This window comes from Chanodichthys erythropterus, chromosome 23 (assembly GCF_024489055.1).
Source record: "Chanodichthys erythropterus isolate Z2021 chromosome 23, ASM2448905v1, whole genome shotgun sequence".
NCBI classification, from domain to species: domain Eukaryota; kingdom Metazoa; phylum Chordata; class Actinopteri; order Cypriniformes; family Xenocyprididae; genus Chanodichthys; species Chanodichthys erythropterus.
The window spans coordinates 13,423,729-13,442,180 of record NC_090243.1 but is presented as its reverse complement, the minus strand read 5'-3'; the positions used below and the strand labels follow the sequence as shown (position 1 = coordinate 13,442,180).

General features: G+C 35.0%; 1 protein-coding gene across 2 annotated transcripts; it reads left to right on the top strand.

Annotated features, from left to right (window-relative positions):
- Positions 1 to 585: 585 nt before the first annotated feature.
- Positions 586 to 16,839, top strand: LOC137014202 (putative ferric-chelate reductase 1). 2 transcript variants are annotated; one of them, XM_067378393.1, is made up of 16 exons: positions 586 to 643; positions 760 to 937; positions 2,411 to 2,544; positions 2,659 to 2,753; positions 2,863 to 2,947; positions 3,049 to 3,240; positions 3,627 to 3,728; positions 3,824 to 3,965; positions 5,971 to 6,081; positions 6,171 to 6,286; positions 14,824 to 14,910; positions 15,110 to 15,201; positions 15,290 to 15,348; positions 15,431 to 15,571; positions 16,271 to 16,296; positions 16,422 to 16,839. In XM_067378393.1, exons 2-16 carry the CDS (start codon positions 760 to 762, stop codon positions 16,509 to 16,511), a joined length of 1,650 nt encoding a protein of 549 aa, XP_067234494.1. In that variant the 5' UTR covers positions 586 to 643; the 3' UTR covers positions 16,512 to 16,839. The 2 variants fall into 2 exon arrangements, with proteins under 2 accessions (XP_067234494.1, XP_067234495.1); XM_067378394.1 differs by lacking the exons at positions 16,271 to 16,296; positions 16,422 to 16,839 and having other exon boundaries at positions 15,331 to 15,348; positions 15,431 to 15,503.
- The last annotated feature ends 1,613 nt before the right edge of the window (positions 16,840 to 18,452 follow it).

Genomic DNA, 18,452 nt, shown 5'->3' with positions numbered 1-18,452 from the left:
ATTTTGCGGTTAAACTGATGCTATTAGGACAAAAAGAGAAGTGCATCATTTACTCATTGAGGAATAAATAATGATTCATTCAATTTGACAATCACAGGGTAAAGTTCAAAGGTAGTTACACAATTTCTTACTATTATTTAAAATAAAATGTTTTAAAATAATAATGCTTTCTTTTTCTCTCTGAAGAAGGATCATATCTCATATGCATTTTTATTGTCTAGCTTTAGGCCAGGAAATCAATCAATTGCCAGGAAATATAAAAACATTTTTATAGACAAATTTTGTTTTTGTTTACCGTGTATTCTTCAAAAAGTTAGAGGTTAGAAAAATTCTGCGTCTGGAGAACTTAAGAAAACAAGTTACTTGCGGATTTCTTAAAAAAAAAACATAAAAAAAAAAAACACTTAAGATTAATCTTAACGTATGATTAATGTCACGTGAGTTCATGAGAAACTCAGAATCTTATGATCGCCCACTGTTGGTTTACAGCATCATTACCTAATCAGGTAAATCAGGTAAAGCCCTGCCCACAATGACTACGCTATTTGTTTTGAAGAACTGTCTGGATCTTTGAGCGCGCGCACACAGGGTGTCAGCCGAAGCCAAGAGGGAACAACATCCTCGCCCAACTAATTATCCAAAGGTGTTGTTTTTATCCATTTTTTTTTCTCTTTTCTTCTCTTCACTGTCGCTGTGTATTGATATTGCAACTCTCGCCGGTGATGTTATTACTTATAGTTAGTTTATAAATCTCCTCAGATGTTCCTGTATGTTCTCCTGTCTTGTGTTGGGATCGTGCAGTGTTTTCCTAATGGACAGGTCAGCCAAGTATGTGGATCTTTGGTACCTAGTCACGGGTCTAGCGCTCAGTCCATCGCTTCTCCGTACACCGTTACTGCTGACAAGACCACATTTAAAGACGGAGATGAAATCACAGGTGAGGCTGTTCTTCTGCACAGGTGCTGTGAGTTTTGTAGGACATATTTAGCATTTACAAGCTTGTACAGCTGTTTAGTTTATTATGTTGAGTGTTAATGAATGGTTTATTTTATTTTGTATACCGTGAATATGTGTTATAATTAGTATGACATTAAGGAAGGATTATAGCATGCACATTTTTTTAAAACCATTCCATTTGTGTTATGCCATAGTTCTGAATGACTTTATTATTATTCCAAAATGTGTAAATGGTCATAATAAAAACTGAGTAGGTGTGTCCAAACTTTGTGGTAGTGTACATATAATCTTTATAAAATATAAAACAATGCATAGTCTACTGGTATTTATCCTAATCCTAACATTTTCTAGTTATTAAACCCAAATTTCAGAGCCTTAATAAATAAATAACATGCAACATCTATAACTCTTACAATAACATTTAAATTTGTTAAATTAAGTTAACTAAATTACTTAAGATGACCTAACAATGAACCATACTTCTGCATTAACAAATGCTAACAAATGAGACCATATTGTAAAGTGTTACCTATAGCCTACTACTATATTTAAAGTGATAGTTCACACAAAAATGAAAATTCTAAACGAAGATATTTTTATTGAAATATAAGATTTCTGTCCCTCATTGACAGCTATGCAACTACCACTTTGATGCTTTAAACAGTTCATAAAGCGTTTGTAAAATAAATCCATATGAATTTAGCAGTTTAGTCCAAATATTCTGAAGAGACTTGATCTCTTTATATGACGAACAGATTTAATCTAAGCTTTTATTCATATATATAAACCTTCATCAACACGCACATGGTAAACGGAAGCTCAAGCACGTACACATGACATGCAAGAACCAATAAGGGTTTATTATCGCGTGTTACGCAGCACGTTTGAGCTTCCGCAAGAACCAGTGAGGTTTGTTCTTGTGCGTTAAAGCAAGTACAGTTGAGCTTATGTTTGATGATCAATGTTTATGTGAATAAAAGCCTACATTCAATCTGTCATATCAAATAAAGCGAGTCTCTTCAGAAAATTTGGACTATATCTCTCAATGCATATTAGTTTTATTATCTCTTTATAAGATCTTCATTTGTATTCCAAAGATGAAAAAAGGTATTAAGGGCATGAGGGTGAATAAACAATGGAACTTAACTTTTAGAAATTAATTAGTAATAATTGTAGATACTTGTACTATACCAATAGATAATATAAATACTATATCATACTATATGTTATATCGCCTAATGCATTCACAATGCATGCTATAATAATACTATACTATAGGCCTACACAATACTGTACAATTAATTAATAGCTCCTATCAGGTTTTTACATGGATTATGTTGAATCACTATTGTCATAATCAGAAAAAAAATGTATGATATAGTCATACATGCATCAGTTTTATCTATGTTAGTTCAGGGTCTTAAGCTCCACTGAACTTTTTCTTCTTTTTCAGTATCTTTAAGCTCAAAATCAGATTATTTTGAAGGATTTATGTTACAAGCAAATGAAGTTGGATCGACTGTTGCCATTGGCACTTTCAATGTGCTGAACAGTAGTGCACAGGCCATCTACTGCAATACTGACGCTGTGAGTTTTTCTACATTATTTTTTTTATTATACTACTTCCTTCCATTACTAATGATCATAAACTAGTATGGAATGACATTGATGTATTTTTGTTATATTATATTATATATTCAGAATAGAGCAGTTTCTCATACATCAAATACTAAAAAGTATACAATTCAAGCTAAATGGACGGCCCCATCTGCAAAACTCGGCAGCATAGAATTCAGGTATACATTTACCAATTTTCCTGTGTTTTTAAATGTATTGTTTTATCACTTGTATGATGGTATTACATAGTATGATTTTTAATGGATTTTTTTTTTTTTCTTTTTTCAGAGCAACATTTGTTAAAAGTTTCAAAACCTTTTGGGTTGATGTTAGGAGCTCTGCTCTTACGTATACAGGAACAACTTCTGGTACTGTAAGTTTTACTTTTTCTACACCTACATGAAATCTAAGAATATGTCGATCTGTTCTCGTATGTTGTTTTATATTCAGCAGAAATTGCTCTGTTCATTTCAGGTTCCATCAAATCCTGATTGTGGGAAAACCAAAGTCTGCTTCAGTCAGCCCAGCAACTGTGACCCAACTACCAGCACAGGCTGTTACTTCATGGCAGTTCAGGCATCATCTGACCAATCAGAATTGATGATTGAAATGTCTGGGAAGGCTGATGGATATATCGCCATTGGGTTTTCAGATGACCAGCAAATGGTACACACTCTGTCCCGCTCATGAGATTTCAGCAGGCCCAAATGGAATCTGAAGATCTTTTCTTCTTTTCTTCAAACATTCATGTAATATGGAATGTGTAGAACTGTGAAAGTGATGGGTGTTCCAAATTCTGTGCACAGATTCCGTATGGGCCTGAATGTCAGTAATTTACACTATAAACATCCAAGTGGGTGTCTAACATGTTATATTTTTCCTGAAACATGAGATCCATTTACACCTGCTGAATCTTGGAGAACTACCTCTGTCAGCACTGACTCCTTTTTGTGCATTTCTCCACAAACCTCAGCAAAACATGATTTTTGTTTTCCAGGAACAATGAGACAACATTGTTTATGTGGTTTTAAAAAATGTTTTTGTATTTCCAGGGCAATGATGACATCTACATCTGTGGTAAGGACAGCAGCGGCTTACTTCAAGTGCAACACGCCTTTTCCACAGGAAGAATTCGTCCAAATATTCTCTCACTGGTACAGATTGCTTCCATTCCTCTAGTGTGCCACAACTTCTTACTATTGTTTGATAAAATATCATCACTCACTCACATATTCTACTTGATTTACAGGGGAATGTGACTAATATCAAGACAGCATTGACGAATGGAAATATCAATTGTTCTTTTACTTCTCGTAATGCCATTAGCACATCAAGAGCAATGTCCACTAGCCAGTACTACCTCATGATTGCTTCTGGACCCTCCAGTGGAGGTTTGTGGTTTATTGAGCCTGATATAAATTTCTATGTTGTATAAAATCAATGTTTTGAACAAAAACTGTCAATTGTAATGCAGTGTTATTTTAGTATAATTCTTTATATTTTAATTTATATTTTCATTATTATCAGGGGCGTAGGAGCGATTTTGAACCTGGGGGGGACAGTAAATGCCAGGGGGGTTAGGGGGAAATCCGGGAAATTCCCCGTTTATATAATATATATATATATATATATATATATATATATAAGCACCTAAATGCTAACGGATTGTTTCCCACAGGATTTAGTGAGACTGTGGTGGGTGGACATCGGTTCCTCTAGGGGGGTCTGGGGGCATGGATTAATTTGGAGACTCTGAAATCGGCAGAGATCTGACATTGGGAAATAGTGAGGGGGACAAAACTTAGATTTTGAAATGTGGGGGGGACATGTCCCCCCCATGTATAATGGCTCCTACGCCCCTGATTATTATTATTATTTAAAAAAATATATATATTTCTCTTTGGCTTGTCATCCTATACTTGCCCTCATGTTGTTTTAAACTCTTAAACAGAGGTGGGTAATCCAGGGGTCAAAGAGTAAAAGTCCTGCCATATTTTTATTCCACCCACTGAAGCATTAATGAGATAAATAAGTGATTAATTGAGTGATGATTGAGCATTATTGAAGACACCTGATGATAACAAGCAGAATCACCAAAGGAGAAAATCACAATTTTTAAGTTACCATCATCGAAGTCAGGGTTTGTTTTAGTTGAGCTCTTGACCCTTGACTTTTTAATATTAGGGTTTGTTTGGGCAGTTTTAACTGCATTAAAACCAACAAAATAAGCAAAGTTAAAAGATCAGGTGGTGTTGGTTATGTTTCCACCTAATCATTATTTGATCTTAATCACTGATCTCAATCTCTGAGTTAGATTTACGTTATTGATTACAGCAGCACTGTGACCCTACAGCACAAGATCAGCTTTTACAATACAGATTTTTTTTTTAAAAAGTTGTCCTTATCAAAAAAAAAAAAAAAAAAAGAACATTAGAAAACAAGCTACTAAAAAGTCACAGTAATTTCATTTATTCTCACTATTAAAGTTTTGCTGTTTTTCTAAGACAATTCAGCTCATAATTTATTCATGCAGCAATGCATGATGGGAGGCATGGATGAATTTTGATTGGTGACTCCCAGAATGCACTGCAACATGCTTTATGATGGCCACCACTGTTGAGATTCACAGACTGATTCTTGATGTTTTTTTTTTTTTTTTAAATCAGAACTATTAAAAAAAATATTATATTTATGTGCTTTAGAATCACAGTGCTGCTGTAATCAATAAAGTAAACCAGAGATTGGGCTCTAAATGAGTTCAGTGATTCAGATCAAATAATGATTACATGAAAACATAACCAACACCTGATCATCTTTTAACTTTGGTTTTATGGTTGGTTTTATTGCAGTTAAAACTGCCCAAATAAAACCTAATATTATATAGTCAAGGGTCAAGAGCTCAACTAAAACAAACCCTGACCTTGATGATGGTAACTTAGAAATTGTGATTTTCTCCTTTGGTGATTCTGCTTGTTATCATCAGGTGTCTTCAATAATGCTCAATCATCACTCAATTAATCATTTATTTATCTCATTAATGCTTCAGTGGGTGGAATAAAAATATGGCAGGACTTTTACTATTTGACCCCTGGATTACCCACCTTTGCTCTTAAAGGACTTTTGTTCTTCCATGAAATGCAATTCAAGATGTTTATCAGAATTCTCAAAGTTTCAATTAATGCAAGGTAAGATTTTTTTTTTAGTGAACAACAAAAATTCCTCACAGAAGGCTATCAAATGGCTTCAGAAGTCTTGTGCGATTTATGCTTTTATTGTTTGCACAAGAGTGGCACAAACATCTTTTGTGGAAGAAAACGAGTCACTGATCAGCATGAGGGTCAGTAAATGATGAAAGCATCTTTGGTCCTTAAACTGAAGAATGATCTTCATTTGTAGGTAATATCGGTCAGCACACACAAGAATATGTCAGTAGCACCAAGGCTGATTTACTGAATCCATCCCTGGTCCTCACAAGTGAAGCATTCCCACCAATCCTTAAAGCCCACGGTGAGTACATCAAAACAAACTGACACTGGATCCACATTACAGCCTCACATCAGCATTACTGTGATCTTAATGCTACTGATCTGGTTCAGGTGCCCTGATGTTAATCGCCTGGATGACCACCGGCAGTATCGGGATGATCATAGCACGCTATTTAAAGGGAGTTGCCAAGGACCATGGTCTTGGTGGTAAAGATTTCTGGTTTATAGTAAGTCTTTGTCTGTTTTTGCACACTTCACACTGCATATAAATCTTTCAGACTGACTGTGCACAGTCATTTTGCAAATGATCCATTTATTCAGATACTGTAGTCCGGTTTTTCTACATTGGTTGCCATTTTAATCACCTACACAATCATCAACAATGCCAAGAGGCTTAAAAGAGAGTGCAGCTATTAGTGTGTGAGAGAGGATGAAAAACTGGTATTTTTGCTTCTTGTTTACATTTTATCTACATTTCAAATCACATGTGGATTTACGTGTATGCATTTGACTTTTAAATTTTAAGTTCATGCATTCGTGAAACCGATACTTCCACTTACCATTGTGCAGTGTGTGATATGATCGAGTGGACTAATTTGCATACACATATCCACATGTACTAAACAAAGCAAGGGTGTAGAGTCACATTCAAGCAATTTTAAGGTATAAAGACATTATTTTTACAGGGAAAATGTTTAAATATTTCATTTGATGATCAAAGATGAGTTTTAAAGGATTAAATTGACTACTGCAGCACTTTAAAGGGGACCTATTACTAGCAGAGGTGGAGATTCCAGGGTCAGAAAGTAAAAGTCCTGCCATGTTTTTATTCCACCCACTGAAGCATTAATGAGATAAATAAGTGATTAATTGAGTGATGATTGAGCATTATTGAAGACACCTGATGATAACAAGCAGAATCACCAAAGGAGAAAATCACAATTTTTAAGTTACCATCATCGAGGTCAGGGTTTGTTTTAGTTGAGCTCTTGACCCTTGACTTCTTAATATTAGATTTTGTTTGGGCAGTTTTAACTGCATTAAAACCAACCAGACAAGCAAAGTTAAAAGATGATCAGGTGTTGGTTATGTTTTTACATAAACATTATTTGATCTTAATCACTGATCTCAATCTCTGAGTTAGACTTACATTATTGATTCTACAGCACAAGATCAGCTTTTACAATATTTTCGAGTTCTGATTAAAAAAAAGTAGAGCTCATTTAAACACACAAACATCAAGAATCATCCTGTGAATCTCAAGTGGTGGCCATCATAAAGCATGTTGCAGTGCATTCTGGGAGCCACCAATCAAAATTCATCCATGGCTCCCATCATGCATTGCTGCATGAATAAATTATGAGCTTAATTGTCTTAGTAATTTCATTTATTCTCACTATTAAAATTTTGCTGTTTTTCTGTGACTTTTTAGTAGCTTGTTTTCTAATGTTCAGAGTTGATCTGTTGATCAGAATATGTTGCTTGTCACCATTGTTGAGATTCACAGGCTGATACTTGATGTTTGTGTGTGCCTAAAAGGATTTTTTTTTTTTTTTAATTTTGTATTGTATAAGCTGATCTGTTGAATCATAGTGCTGCTGTAATCAATAATGTAAAACTAACTCAGAGATTGGGCTCTAAATGAGCTCAGTGATTCAGATCAAATAATGATTTTGAGAAAACATAACCAACACCTGATCATCTTTTAACTTTGCTTGTCTGGTTGGTTTTAATGCATTTAAAACTGCCCAAACAAAATCTAATATTAAAAAGTCAAGGGTCAAGAGCTCAACTAAAACAAACCCTGACCTCGATGATGGTAACTTAAAAATTGTGATTTTCTCCTTTGGTGATTCTGCTTGTTATCATCAGGTGTCTTCAATAATGCTCAATCATCACTCAATTAATCACTTATTTATCTCATTAATGCTTCAGTGGGTGGAATAAAATATGGCAGGACTTTTACTTTCTGACCCCTGGAATCTCCACCTCTGATTACACGCCCCTTTTCAAAGTCTTTATTTTGTTTTTAGGGTCTACCTGAATAGGTTTAAAAAAAAAAAACTTTAGTTCCTGTCTCTATGAAGCCCCTCCTTCTGAAAAGCAATGTTCTCTGATTGGTCAACTGCTTTCTAGCTTGATTCGGAAATGTTATGTCCCTTACCATAACTGAGTTTCAATACACTATAACGCAACTCAACCAGCCCTCAACCTTTTTATTTATTTATTTTTTGCTGTTTATAGACTATAAACAACTTAACAGGTTTAAGTCAGATATGCCACACACACAAAAAAGAAAATCTACATTAAATTAGTTGTTTAGTGTGATGTTTAAACAAAGCCAGAGCTCTGCCCATGTAGGCCTTTTTATCTACCTCATCAGCTCATTTGTAAAGTAAATTGCATCATGTTGACAGGAGGAGCCTTTTCATAGTTCCTAGAACTATTGGCTTAAGTACCCAGAATTTGCTGTGTTCACAATGCAGGAACTAGGAATGATTTTAGTTTTAGGAACTCCTTTTGGTGGAACTAAATTAGCTTCTGCTTCAGAGTAGGGTCTAAACCAGCATGATAGGATAGGAACCCATATAGCAAGCAATGATCGAAATAATGTTAAATCATTGTGTTTCCTTTAGTTGGTCAGTTTGACTCTTGGCATTTTTGTGAGTTTGTGGTCTTTGTAACAGTGTTTACCAAAACACATCATTCATTGCAAAGAAAACCAGAAACAAAATAATCAGGTGTCATAGTTTTCTGCCTCACAAAACAGAGTAATATATATATATATATATATATATATATATATATATATATATATATATATATATATATATATATGAGAGAGAGAGAGAGATATAGATCTTTTTTTTTTTTTTTTTTTTTTTTAAATACATTATGGATTTTTTTCACAGACATCAAGAATCAGCATATGAATCTCAACAATGGTGACATCCTTCATGCCTTAATGCATTCTGGGAGCCACCATAGTATATGTTGTATATGTTGCACTTTAAAAGCAATAATCAGAATGTCTGACCAAGAAAGTATTGTTGGTGAATGTAACCTATTAAAAACAAATATACACTTTTGGTCAAGAACAAATGACTTTGCTTTATGAGGCTGAAAACTATATCAACCAATCATCATTGTTTCTGGTTTTCTTGCAACAAATTACATGCTCTGCTAAGCACTGTTATAAAGACCACAAACTCACACAAAAAGCCAAGAGTCAAACTGACCAACTAAATGAACCACTGACCACTAAAATGGTGACCAAACATTTTCAATAAAACATCAACATCTAAACCTCTGTTCATTCTCAAAAAGAACTTCTGCTGAGATCATGAGAGATTTATTGTCATTTCATTTTCAGCTGATTTCAGGCTGTGTGGCTTTAAGTCAGTTGTAGTTGTTTCATTTTCTGAGAGTGCAAACATTGATTCAATGCCATTACCATTGGGTTTTTTTTTTTTTTTTTTTAATTTCAACATTTTTTCAACATTAATTGAGGGTGCAAAAGTGATATTGATTCAATGAGGTTAACGTTGACACATTAAAATTAATTTAACATTATTTTGATCATTGCTTGCTATCTGGGAAGTATACGTTGATTAGTCGAAAGCATGTCAAACACCGGCACCCGGCATTTTTAAAAAGCTGTGTAAACATATTTACTTCACGAACATGGAAAACGGCGTCATAAGAGATTTTGTCTCTTAGCCCCAATTTTTGCTCTTTCAGTCGCATAAATTATGCGTTTACAACATGAAACCACGGTACCGCTGGCTGGACTCCTCCCAACCAGAGCACACCCATGTTTAGCACATGGTGTAGCCCAGATGAAATGAACACTATTCAGTGTGAACACTATAGGCTATTAAATGTAACACTGAATCGGTGTTGGAGTTAATGAGATAATTAGGTGATAACGAGCAGAATCACCGAAGGACAGAGGAACAACAAGAACTACGACTTCAGCCACAGCCTTAGATGAAATCAACTGAAGATAAAATACATAAAATCTCTCAGATCTGATTAGACATTTCCACAAACAGCATTACCAGCTTCAATTATTACTAACCAGACTGACTTTATTTCTGACATTCATCTACAAAAGTTGTTTTTGAGATTTACCAGAGGTTTAGATGTTGATGATTTGTTGAAAATAATAGTTTTGTTTGATGTTACCATTATTGAGGTCAGTCTTTGCTTTAGTTAGGCAGTTTTACTCTTGACTTTTTTGTAGCTGTTTGTTATGGCAATAATGACGAGAAAAAGTGATCAGCTGCTTTATGATAAGAATATAATTGTCATGTAGTGGCTTAGTTCACTGATCTAATGACTGAGCTTTATATGAATAAAATGTTAAGTTTGTGTTGGCTCTCTTCTAAAAATAAAATGAGATATAAAACACATTGTACACTTTAAAACTCCTGGAAAACTTCCTCTCACACAGACATCTAGAATCAGCGTATGAATCTCAACAATGGTGACATGCTTCATGCCACAATGCATTCTGGGTGTGTCAATGCGTTGCTGCATTAAGGATGTCACCATTGTTGAGATTCATAGGCTGATTCTTGTGAGTAAATCTCACCATAGTTGAAAGTGTTTAGTGTATAATCTGTTTTAAAACTCATTCAGATTTTCTGATTAAAACTGTGTTGGATCTTTACATGAATCACAATAAAACAAAGTTTGTAAGATGTTGTTCATATTAAATTCATAAGGTCAGTGAATTAAGCCACATCATCTGGTTGTGTTTTCTCTTGCTATAACAAACTCAGTGGCAGAAATCAGAAAAACTCTAACATTACAGAGACAAGTCAAACTACTAGGGCTGTGAATCTTTGGGTAGACAGTGATTCAATTCACGATTCATGGGTGTTCGATTCAATTCAAGAATGATTTTTGCAAATTCAGAATGATTCAATACGAGACGATTCACATTAAAATTCGATGCGATTCGATTCTGCATTTTAATATGCATTCATAGGGTTATTGAAATGCTTCCCTCAATGTGTCTTAGTCAGGGGGAAAAATTACACAGCGGCCTTCAGGAGGTCAGAGAGTCCATTGTTAATGTTAGTTCATGTTAGTTCTTAATGATGCTACATAACTTTATTTTAATTGTCAATAAAAATTGGCATTTGTGGAAATTTACGTAAGCCAAAACTTTAGAAGGGTTTTAAAAGTGTTGTTAGGCCTAGTTCATATATAGTTAACTAGTAGAGGATAGTGTTAAAGACTACACAACCTTATTAAAGGTACAAAATGTAAAATTTTTGCAGTAAAATATCCAGAAACCACTAGGCTAGTGTTATATATTTTGTCCAGCTGATTACAAACAATATCTCTAATGTTTTCAACTACTTGTAAATCATGAGAAAATTCACATTCTAAACAGTGACACGGGGCAGTGCAGTCGCCTGTCAATGACGTCAGTTACCTTTGTTACCGCCTTTACTGACGTAGAAACCACATGACAACAGTGCCGTGGACAAATGCGGAAGTAGTGTCTAGCGTCCAGCAAACCACTAGCTCGCTTCAAGCAGTTCCTTATTTACTTCTTGCACGTTTTATGGTGGATTGTGTTACTTATTTATGGAACATAATTACTGTTTACCATCTGCCGCTGGTTCTGTCGACAAGGACAGCTCCCGTAAACTCATGACCGGAAAAGCGGAAGCGGCGTCGGCGACTGTGTCATAATAAAAGTCCCGCTGCTCGTGAGGCGTGTGTTGATCAATCGCTCCATTTCCTCGTTCAGCTCCCGCAACACTCGGCCCTGCTCTGCTTCATACTACAGTAACGTTAATAATCGCATCCACGAACATGAGTTCTTCCAGACTCCAATCCCTATTCTTTTGCACCGTCCGTTGAGATGGAGACCACATGTCCCAAGTTTCCGCTCTAAATCTTGGCGTCATCAAACTACGCCTTTGTTTTGAATAGGCTTCTAGTGACCTCTAGCAGAAAAAAAATCACAAATTGTACCTTTAATTAAAGGGTTCCAGGTACATTAAACATAGGCTACTAATGCTTACATGGAGAGACTACCCTAGAATATCATGCACTTTCCCAACTAATCCTAAACTAACTTCACGGAATAGTAAGAAAATCCATCTTTTTTCTCTTTACACATAGCATTTTCCTTTACGATGTATCTGAAAGAAAACGCACTGGATTTGTACTGTTGCTATAGTAACGAACACAACTTTAACGTGCATCTGATCTATAAACCGCACGCTCTTATTTCAGTGTTGTTAATGTTGTAGTTAATTCAGCAGTTTCCTCGACACATTCAGTTTAACGACATTAAGTTCATAATTTCATTTACCATTCATTGGAACTGTGCGTATGAGACACTTACATTATGTGTTTGCTCCATCCATGTAATAAATGCGAACCTTGAAACTGCTCAGGAAATGTCGATGACCCATTTCCTTAAAACTTAAAGAAAATAGTGTTTCCACACAATGAAAGCATTTTTTTTTTTTTAACAGTAGTGATCAGGCAATGTCTTCAGCTTTATCAGTGGCTTGCGCGGTTTGACTCAGGACTATTGCTAATATAATAGAGAGCTGTGATCTGCTCATGTGAATAACAGTGGCCGTCTTCAAACATGGGCTAGGGATGGAGCGCAATCCAGTGAAAGGCGGTAAAGAGTGCTCCCGCACATATGTGAAGGATAGCTGTGAGGGCGCAAATGACGGCGCACAAAGTCTCCATCAATTCGCGAGTGTAGTAATTTAATGTTTAAATATTTTAAAGCACTGAATGTAGAATCGCGATTAATCCGATTCTTAGCATTTTACATAAATTATCGGCCTAAATTAACGATTCACAATTCAAAAAACATGTTTCAGGATCAATGCATATGCATCATCAGGATTTGTAATCGATGCATCGAGAAAACAAGTGAATTGTTACACCCCTACAAACTACCCAACTAAAGTAAACACCGATCACCATAATGGTGACTAAAACCCAAACAAATTTCAATAAAAAATTAACAACAAAAAAACCTCTCTCTTAATTCTCAATAAGAGCTTCTGTATATGGAGTTGTTTAATCCTCCTCTGCTGAGATCTTGAGAGATTTAAAGGGATAGTTCACCCAAAAATGAAAATTTGATGTTTATCTGCTTACCCCCAGGGCATCCAAGATGTAGATTACTTTTTTTCTTCAGTCGAACGCAAATTATGATTTTTAACTGCAACCGCTGCCGTCTGTCAGTCAAATAATAGCAGTGATTGGGAACTTGAACAATAAGAGTCGAAAAAACTTCCATAGACAAATCCAAATTAAACCCTGCGGCTCGTGACGGCACATTGATGTCCTAAGACACGAAACGATCGGTTTGTGCGAGAAACCGAAAATTATTTATATAATTTTTACCTCTAATACACCACTATGTCCACCTTCGTTCAACTTCCGGCTAGTGAGGTCTGATCGCGCTCTGACAACGGAAGTGATGTCTCGCGCTCATTGAAGTATATGGGCGAGACATCAATTCGGTCATCACAATGTGTTTTTTGACCTCACTAACAGGAAGCTGAACGAAGTTGGACATAGTGGTGTATTAGAGGTAAAAATGATATAAATAATGTTCGCTTTCTCGCACAAACCGATCGTTTCGTGTCTTAGGACATTAATGTGTCGTCACGAGCCGCAGGGTTTAATTTGGATTTGTCTAAGCAAGTTTTATCTACTGTTATAGCTGAAGTTCCCATCTACTGCTATTATTTGACTGACAGACGGCAGCGGTTGGAGTTAAAAATCATAATTTGCGTTCGACTGAAGAAAAAAAGTAATCTACATCTTGGATGCACTGGGGGTAAGCAGATAAACATCAAATTTTCATTTTTGGGTGAACTATCCCTTTAATGTCTTCTTTTATTTAAGGCTGCAGCTGAAGTCAGATGTAGTTCTCGTTTTTCAATTTTTTATTTATTTATTTATTTATTTATTTATTTATTTATTTTATTTTTTCCTGTTCTTGTTGTTTCTCTTTCCGTTGTTAATTCTACTTGTTAACAGCAGCTTGTTAACAGCTTGTTAACAGTTAATGCTCAGTCATCACTTAATTAATTACTTAATTATCTCATTAACTCCAACACTGATTCAGTGTTACATTTAACAGCCTGTAGTGTGCACTCTGAACAATGTTCTGGGCTAAACCATGGGGGGCACACATGGGTGTGCTGGCTGGGAGGCGTCCCGCCAACGGGATCGTGACAATTAAGAGGTTAAAGACGCTGCTGTTGGCTGCTTCACAGTTCCTATTCCCGGTGCGAATGCAAATAGGAGCATGGCCCAGGGGAGAAATTAGTTTTCCGGGAACTATCCTAGTGGCTAGTTCCTATAACGGAGTTCCTAGAACTATTTGGTGCAAAAGCCCCTATATCTGTTTCATCAGCATGACAGTGGGAAAATTTCTTTGATGATGCAGCAATACGTATGTGTGTAGTGTGTAGTTAGCATGCTATTAACAACCTTTATGGCATTATATAACTGATTACAGCAAATTATAAATACAAATATAATATAGAGTAACTTGGAGCACAATATCAGCACTCTAAAATAAATGGACTGGATGTAGCTAATGTTCATTCAAAACATCTGATTCATCTATATTAATACATTTTCGTTTTAAATGTGCAGAGACTGATTTTATGTATTATGCAGTGTTGTTAAATACATAAGTAAGTGTAACCAAATGATTAAAATAACTAAATATGGTTTGTTTCTTCTTCCACAGGCCCACGTGTCTCTGATGGTCCTGTCAGTCACTGCCACAGCCATCGCATTTATACTGGTGTTTTCTTATGCTCAGGATTGGAGTGGGGTAAGCTAATTTGCTGATACATATGTCTGTGTGTGTGTGTGTATGGCGTGTGTGTGTGTGTATATATGAATAATTGGCAGTAAAAATGTGAAATGACAAGGCATTGAGTTTTAAATTGAAATGCTAAGTATTTCAGATGTTTGAAGTGAAGTGTTTTGTGCAGACATACTGTGATTCAGTGTTGTATCTGTGTGTGTAGGGAACTCATCCTGTCCTGGGCTGTTTGGTGATGATCCTCAGTCTTATTCAGCCCATAGTCGCTGCTTTCCGCTGTGAGCCGCAGCATGAGCGGTGAGGGAAACTTCACTTCTCTTATGCAGATAGGACATGGAAAGGCAAGGGGGAAGCATTATTATTAATCTGATGATTTTCTTTGCAGGAGGTTTGTTTTCAACTGGGCCCATTCCGTCATTGCTTTAGCTATCAAATCCCTCGCAGGTATGACAACAACTTCATTATCTTCATCGACGTCTTCCATTTCCTCAGATGAAAACAATCTCTCTTTTATTCTGTGACACAGTTGCTGCGATTTTCACTGGTTTGGCACTGTTTGAAGAGTATAAGGAGGATGGATGGATGTTGAAAGTTATGGGAGGTTTTATTACCTGGGAGGCGCTGATGTACATTCTTCAAGATCTTAACTTTCGCGCCAAGAAAAAAGGTATGACGCTGCATTCGCTGGTAAAGTTACTTGAAAATCCCAATGATGTAAATTTGAAAAGCATAACACCCTTTTTATTTATTTACTAATATTTTTTTTATATTTGTATACACTACACTATCTTTCAAAAGTTTGAGGTTGGTAAGATTTTTAAAATATTTTTGAAAGAAGTCTCTTCTGCTCACCAAGGCTGCATTTATTTGACCAAAATTACAGTAAAAATAGTAATATTGTTAAATATTATTACAGTTTAAAATAACTGTTTTCTATTTTAATATATTTAAAAATGTAATTTATTCATGCGATGGCTAAGCTGAATCTTCATCATTACTCCAGTTTCTGAATTCATTCTAATATGCTGATTTGGTGCTCAAGAAACATTTTTCTTATTATTATCGATGTTGGAAATGGGGAAATCATACGTTTGATATTTGACAACTTAAATCTTTTCTAACGTTATAAATGTTTTATTACTAATTCTGATCACTTCACTTTATCCTTGCTGAATAAAAGTAATTTCTTTCAAAAAAAAAAAATCTTACTGATCATGAAACTTTTGAACAGTAGCGTATATTTATATTTGTATTTCATATTATTATTCATTTTTACTTTTTCTTGGAATTACGATTTTGGAAATTATTATCTGAAAATGTATTATTTAAACAATAGAATGCATAAAATGTTGTCATTTTATTTCAGATTCTGAGATTTGCAGTTGTGGATCGGTAAGTCCAACATTAAGACATATGGGCTTAATCTCATTATATAGGTATAATTATAATAGACCACATATATAAAAGGTGATCTTGTAAATTTCATGTTTTAAAGTAATATGTTTTATTTTTGTTAGATGAAGCCTGAAACAGTCCTGCTTATCGTGTTTTTGATGGGAAACCTGGCCTTCTTGATATCACTTCTTGTTGGAATAGGCAGATCTTAAGTACAACCAATATGCATCAGCCTTCCTCACTGGTCGGGGCCATTTTTTGACTGTTTTGTTGTATGAGTATGTATCCATGTTATCCCAGAAGTATCTCTCAACACATTATTTTGTTATTTATTTAATTAACATAATACAGGCCCAGTTACACAGACAGGGCTTAGCCTAAGCCAGGATATTAGGCCTTAGTTCAATCAGGACATTCAAGTAGCTTTTATAAACGTTCACTAGAAAAAAACTGGTGTGCGTCTTGAGACAAAACAATAGCAGTGACATATTTTAAGATATTGATTTGATTTCAGTTAAACCACTCAAACATGCATTTTAGTCTGGGATTAGCTTAAGCCTGGTCTGTGAAACCGGTGAATAGCATTTATAATATAGTATAAATGCTATCCTCCATCTATAATGCCATTAGAGATTCATTATTGTGCCTTTAATTAAGATACATAAGTGTAATATATATATATATATATATATACATATATATATTTATATATATAAATATATATATATATAAATAAGAACTGTAAAAATTGCACATTATATATAATTACTGTACTGTAAGTTTTTTTTTTTTAGATTTTTAAGATGGAAGAACAATAGTGAAATCATCTTGGTGTTTAATTACAGTGTACAAAAAAAGTTCACCAGTTGTATTTTATTTTAAAACTTAAAAAACGTTAATTAATATTTTAACTTTTATAAGTATTTTTATATCATTGAATGTATGTGTATATATAGACATTACATTGTGATTGTAACTTAAGTGTGCAGCCCAAGTTAACAGCACTCAACCACTAGATGGCAGTGTCATAACAGGTATTTTAAAACAACTGTGACATTTTGTTGTACATTTTTAAACTTTTCAAGGAATGAATAAAAACTCTCTAACTGACATTTATTCAGACATTTTATAGATTAATAAATGGACCATTGTTTACTTTTGTGTTAATTGCTGTATTGGACATGCCTAGATGTATGAATGAATGATGTTTGTTTAACTGAATGACTCAAGTATGATGGAAATCAGAGAAAGACGTTTTGTAAGCAGGCCTTTTTATTCCTAAAAGTCCTAAAAATGTCCTAAAGAGCTCTATAAATGCTATGTGGTTTAAGTCAACATGTAATATTGTTCACATCCATATTGTTTCTATAATGTGACCTATTTCTGTGTAAAACAGGATATTATTTCAGTCAATAAAATGTATTACATTTTGATGAAAGATATATATATAATATTTACTTTAGACATGCACTCATTAATGATTTGCAATTAGACTAGGAGTGTGTGTTAAAGAAAACGGCCTCAATTTTAAACAGTATTTTTACAATGTATGCACTGTACTGTATTTTACACTTTTCCTTGCTGTCTTGATTAAACTTTATCCAAAGAATGGAAAAGAAAACTCCTAGCTACAGTATATGGGTTGATGTTCACACTATAGGTTTCAGGAACACCCCTCACGCTGGACCCCTGAGAAACACAGAGCTCTTGTGGTGCTCTGGTGTTGATTTAGCAGCTTGTGTGAAGTCGGCTGTCTGGCTTTCATCTTTTACAGTGTTGTGCCTCGTGGTTCTTGCTGTTTCAGCACAGGCCTCCTGGTGTTCTGCCGGTAAACGTGGAGGGCAGTCGTGGCAGCACTGAGGAAACAGACAGGAAAAAGTGGGCAATATTAGCACTCTGCTGTGTGCCCGATTCACAAGCCGACTGTCGGGGTCAGGGGTCATCCTTTCAACTTGCTTTGAATCAGTGTTGCCGCTTTCAAATTCACCACAACAATAATAGGCTATTTCATATTGGTCACCTTCTCTGTGTTGTAAAAAAAAAAAAGACTATTTTATGACACATATTTTTTCAAGTCAAATCAAGAAGAGATATTTGCTTATAAATATATTGGCTTCTGAATTGTCATTTTCAAGTGGGATGCACACCACTGT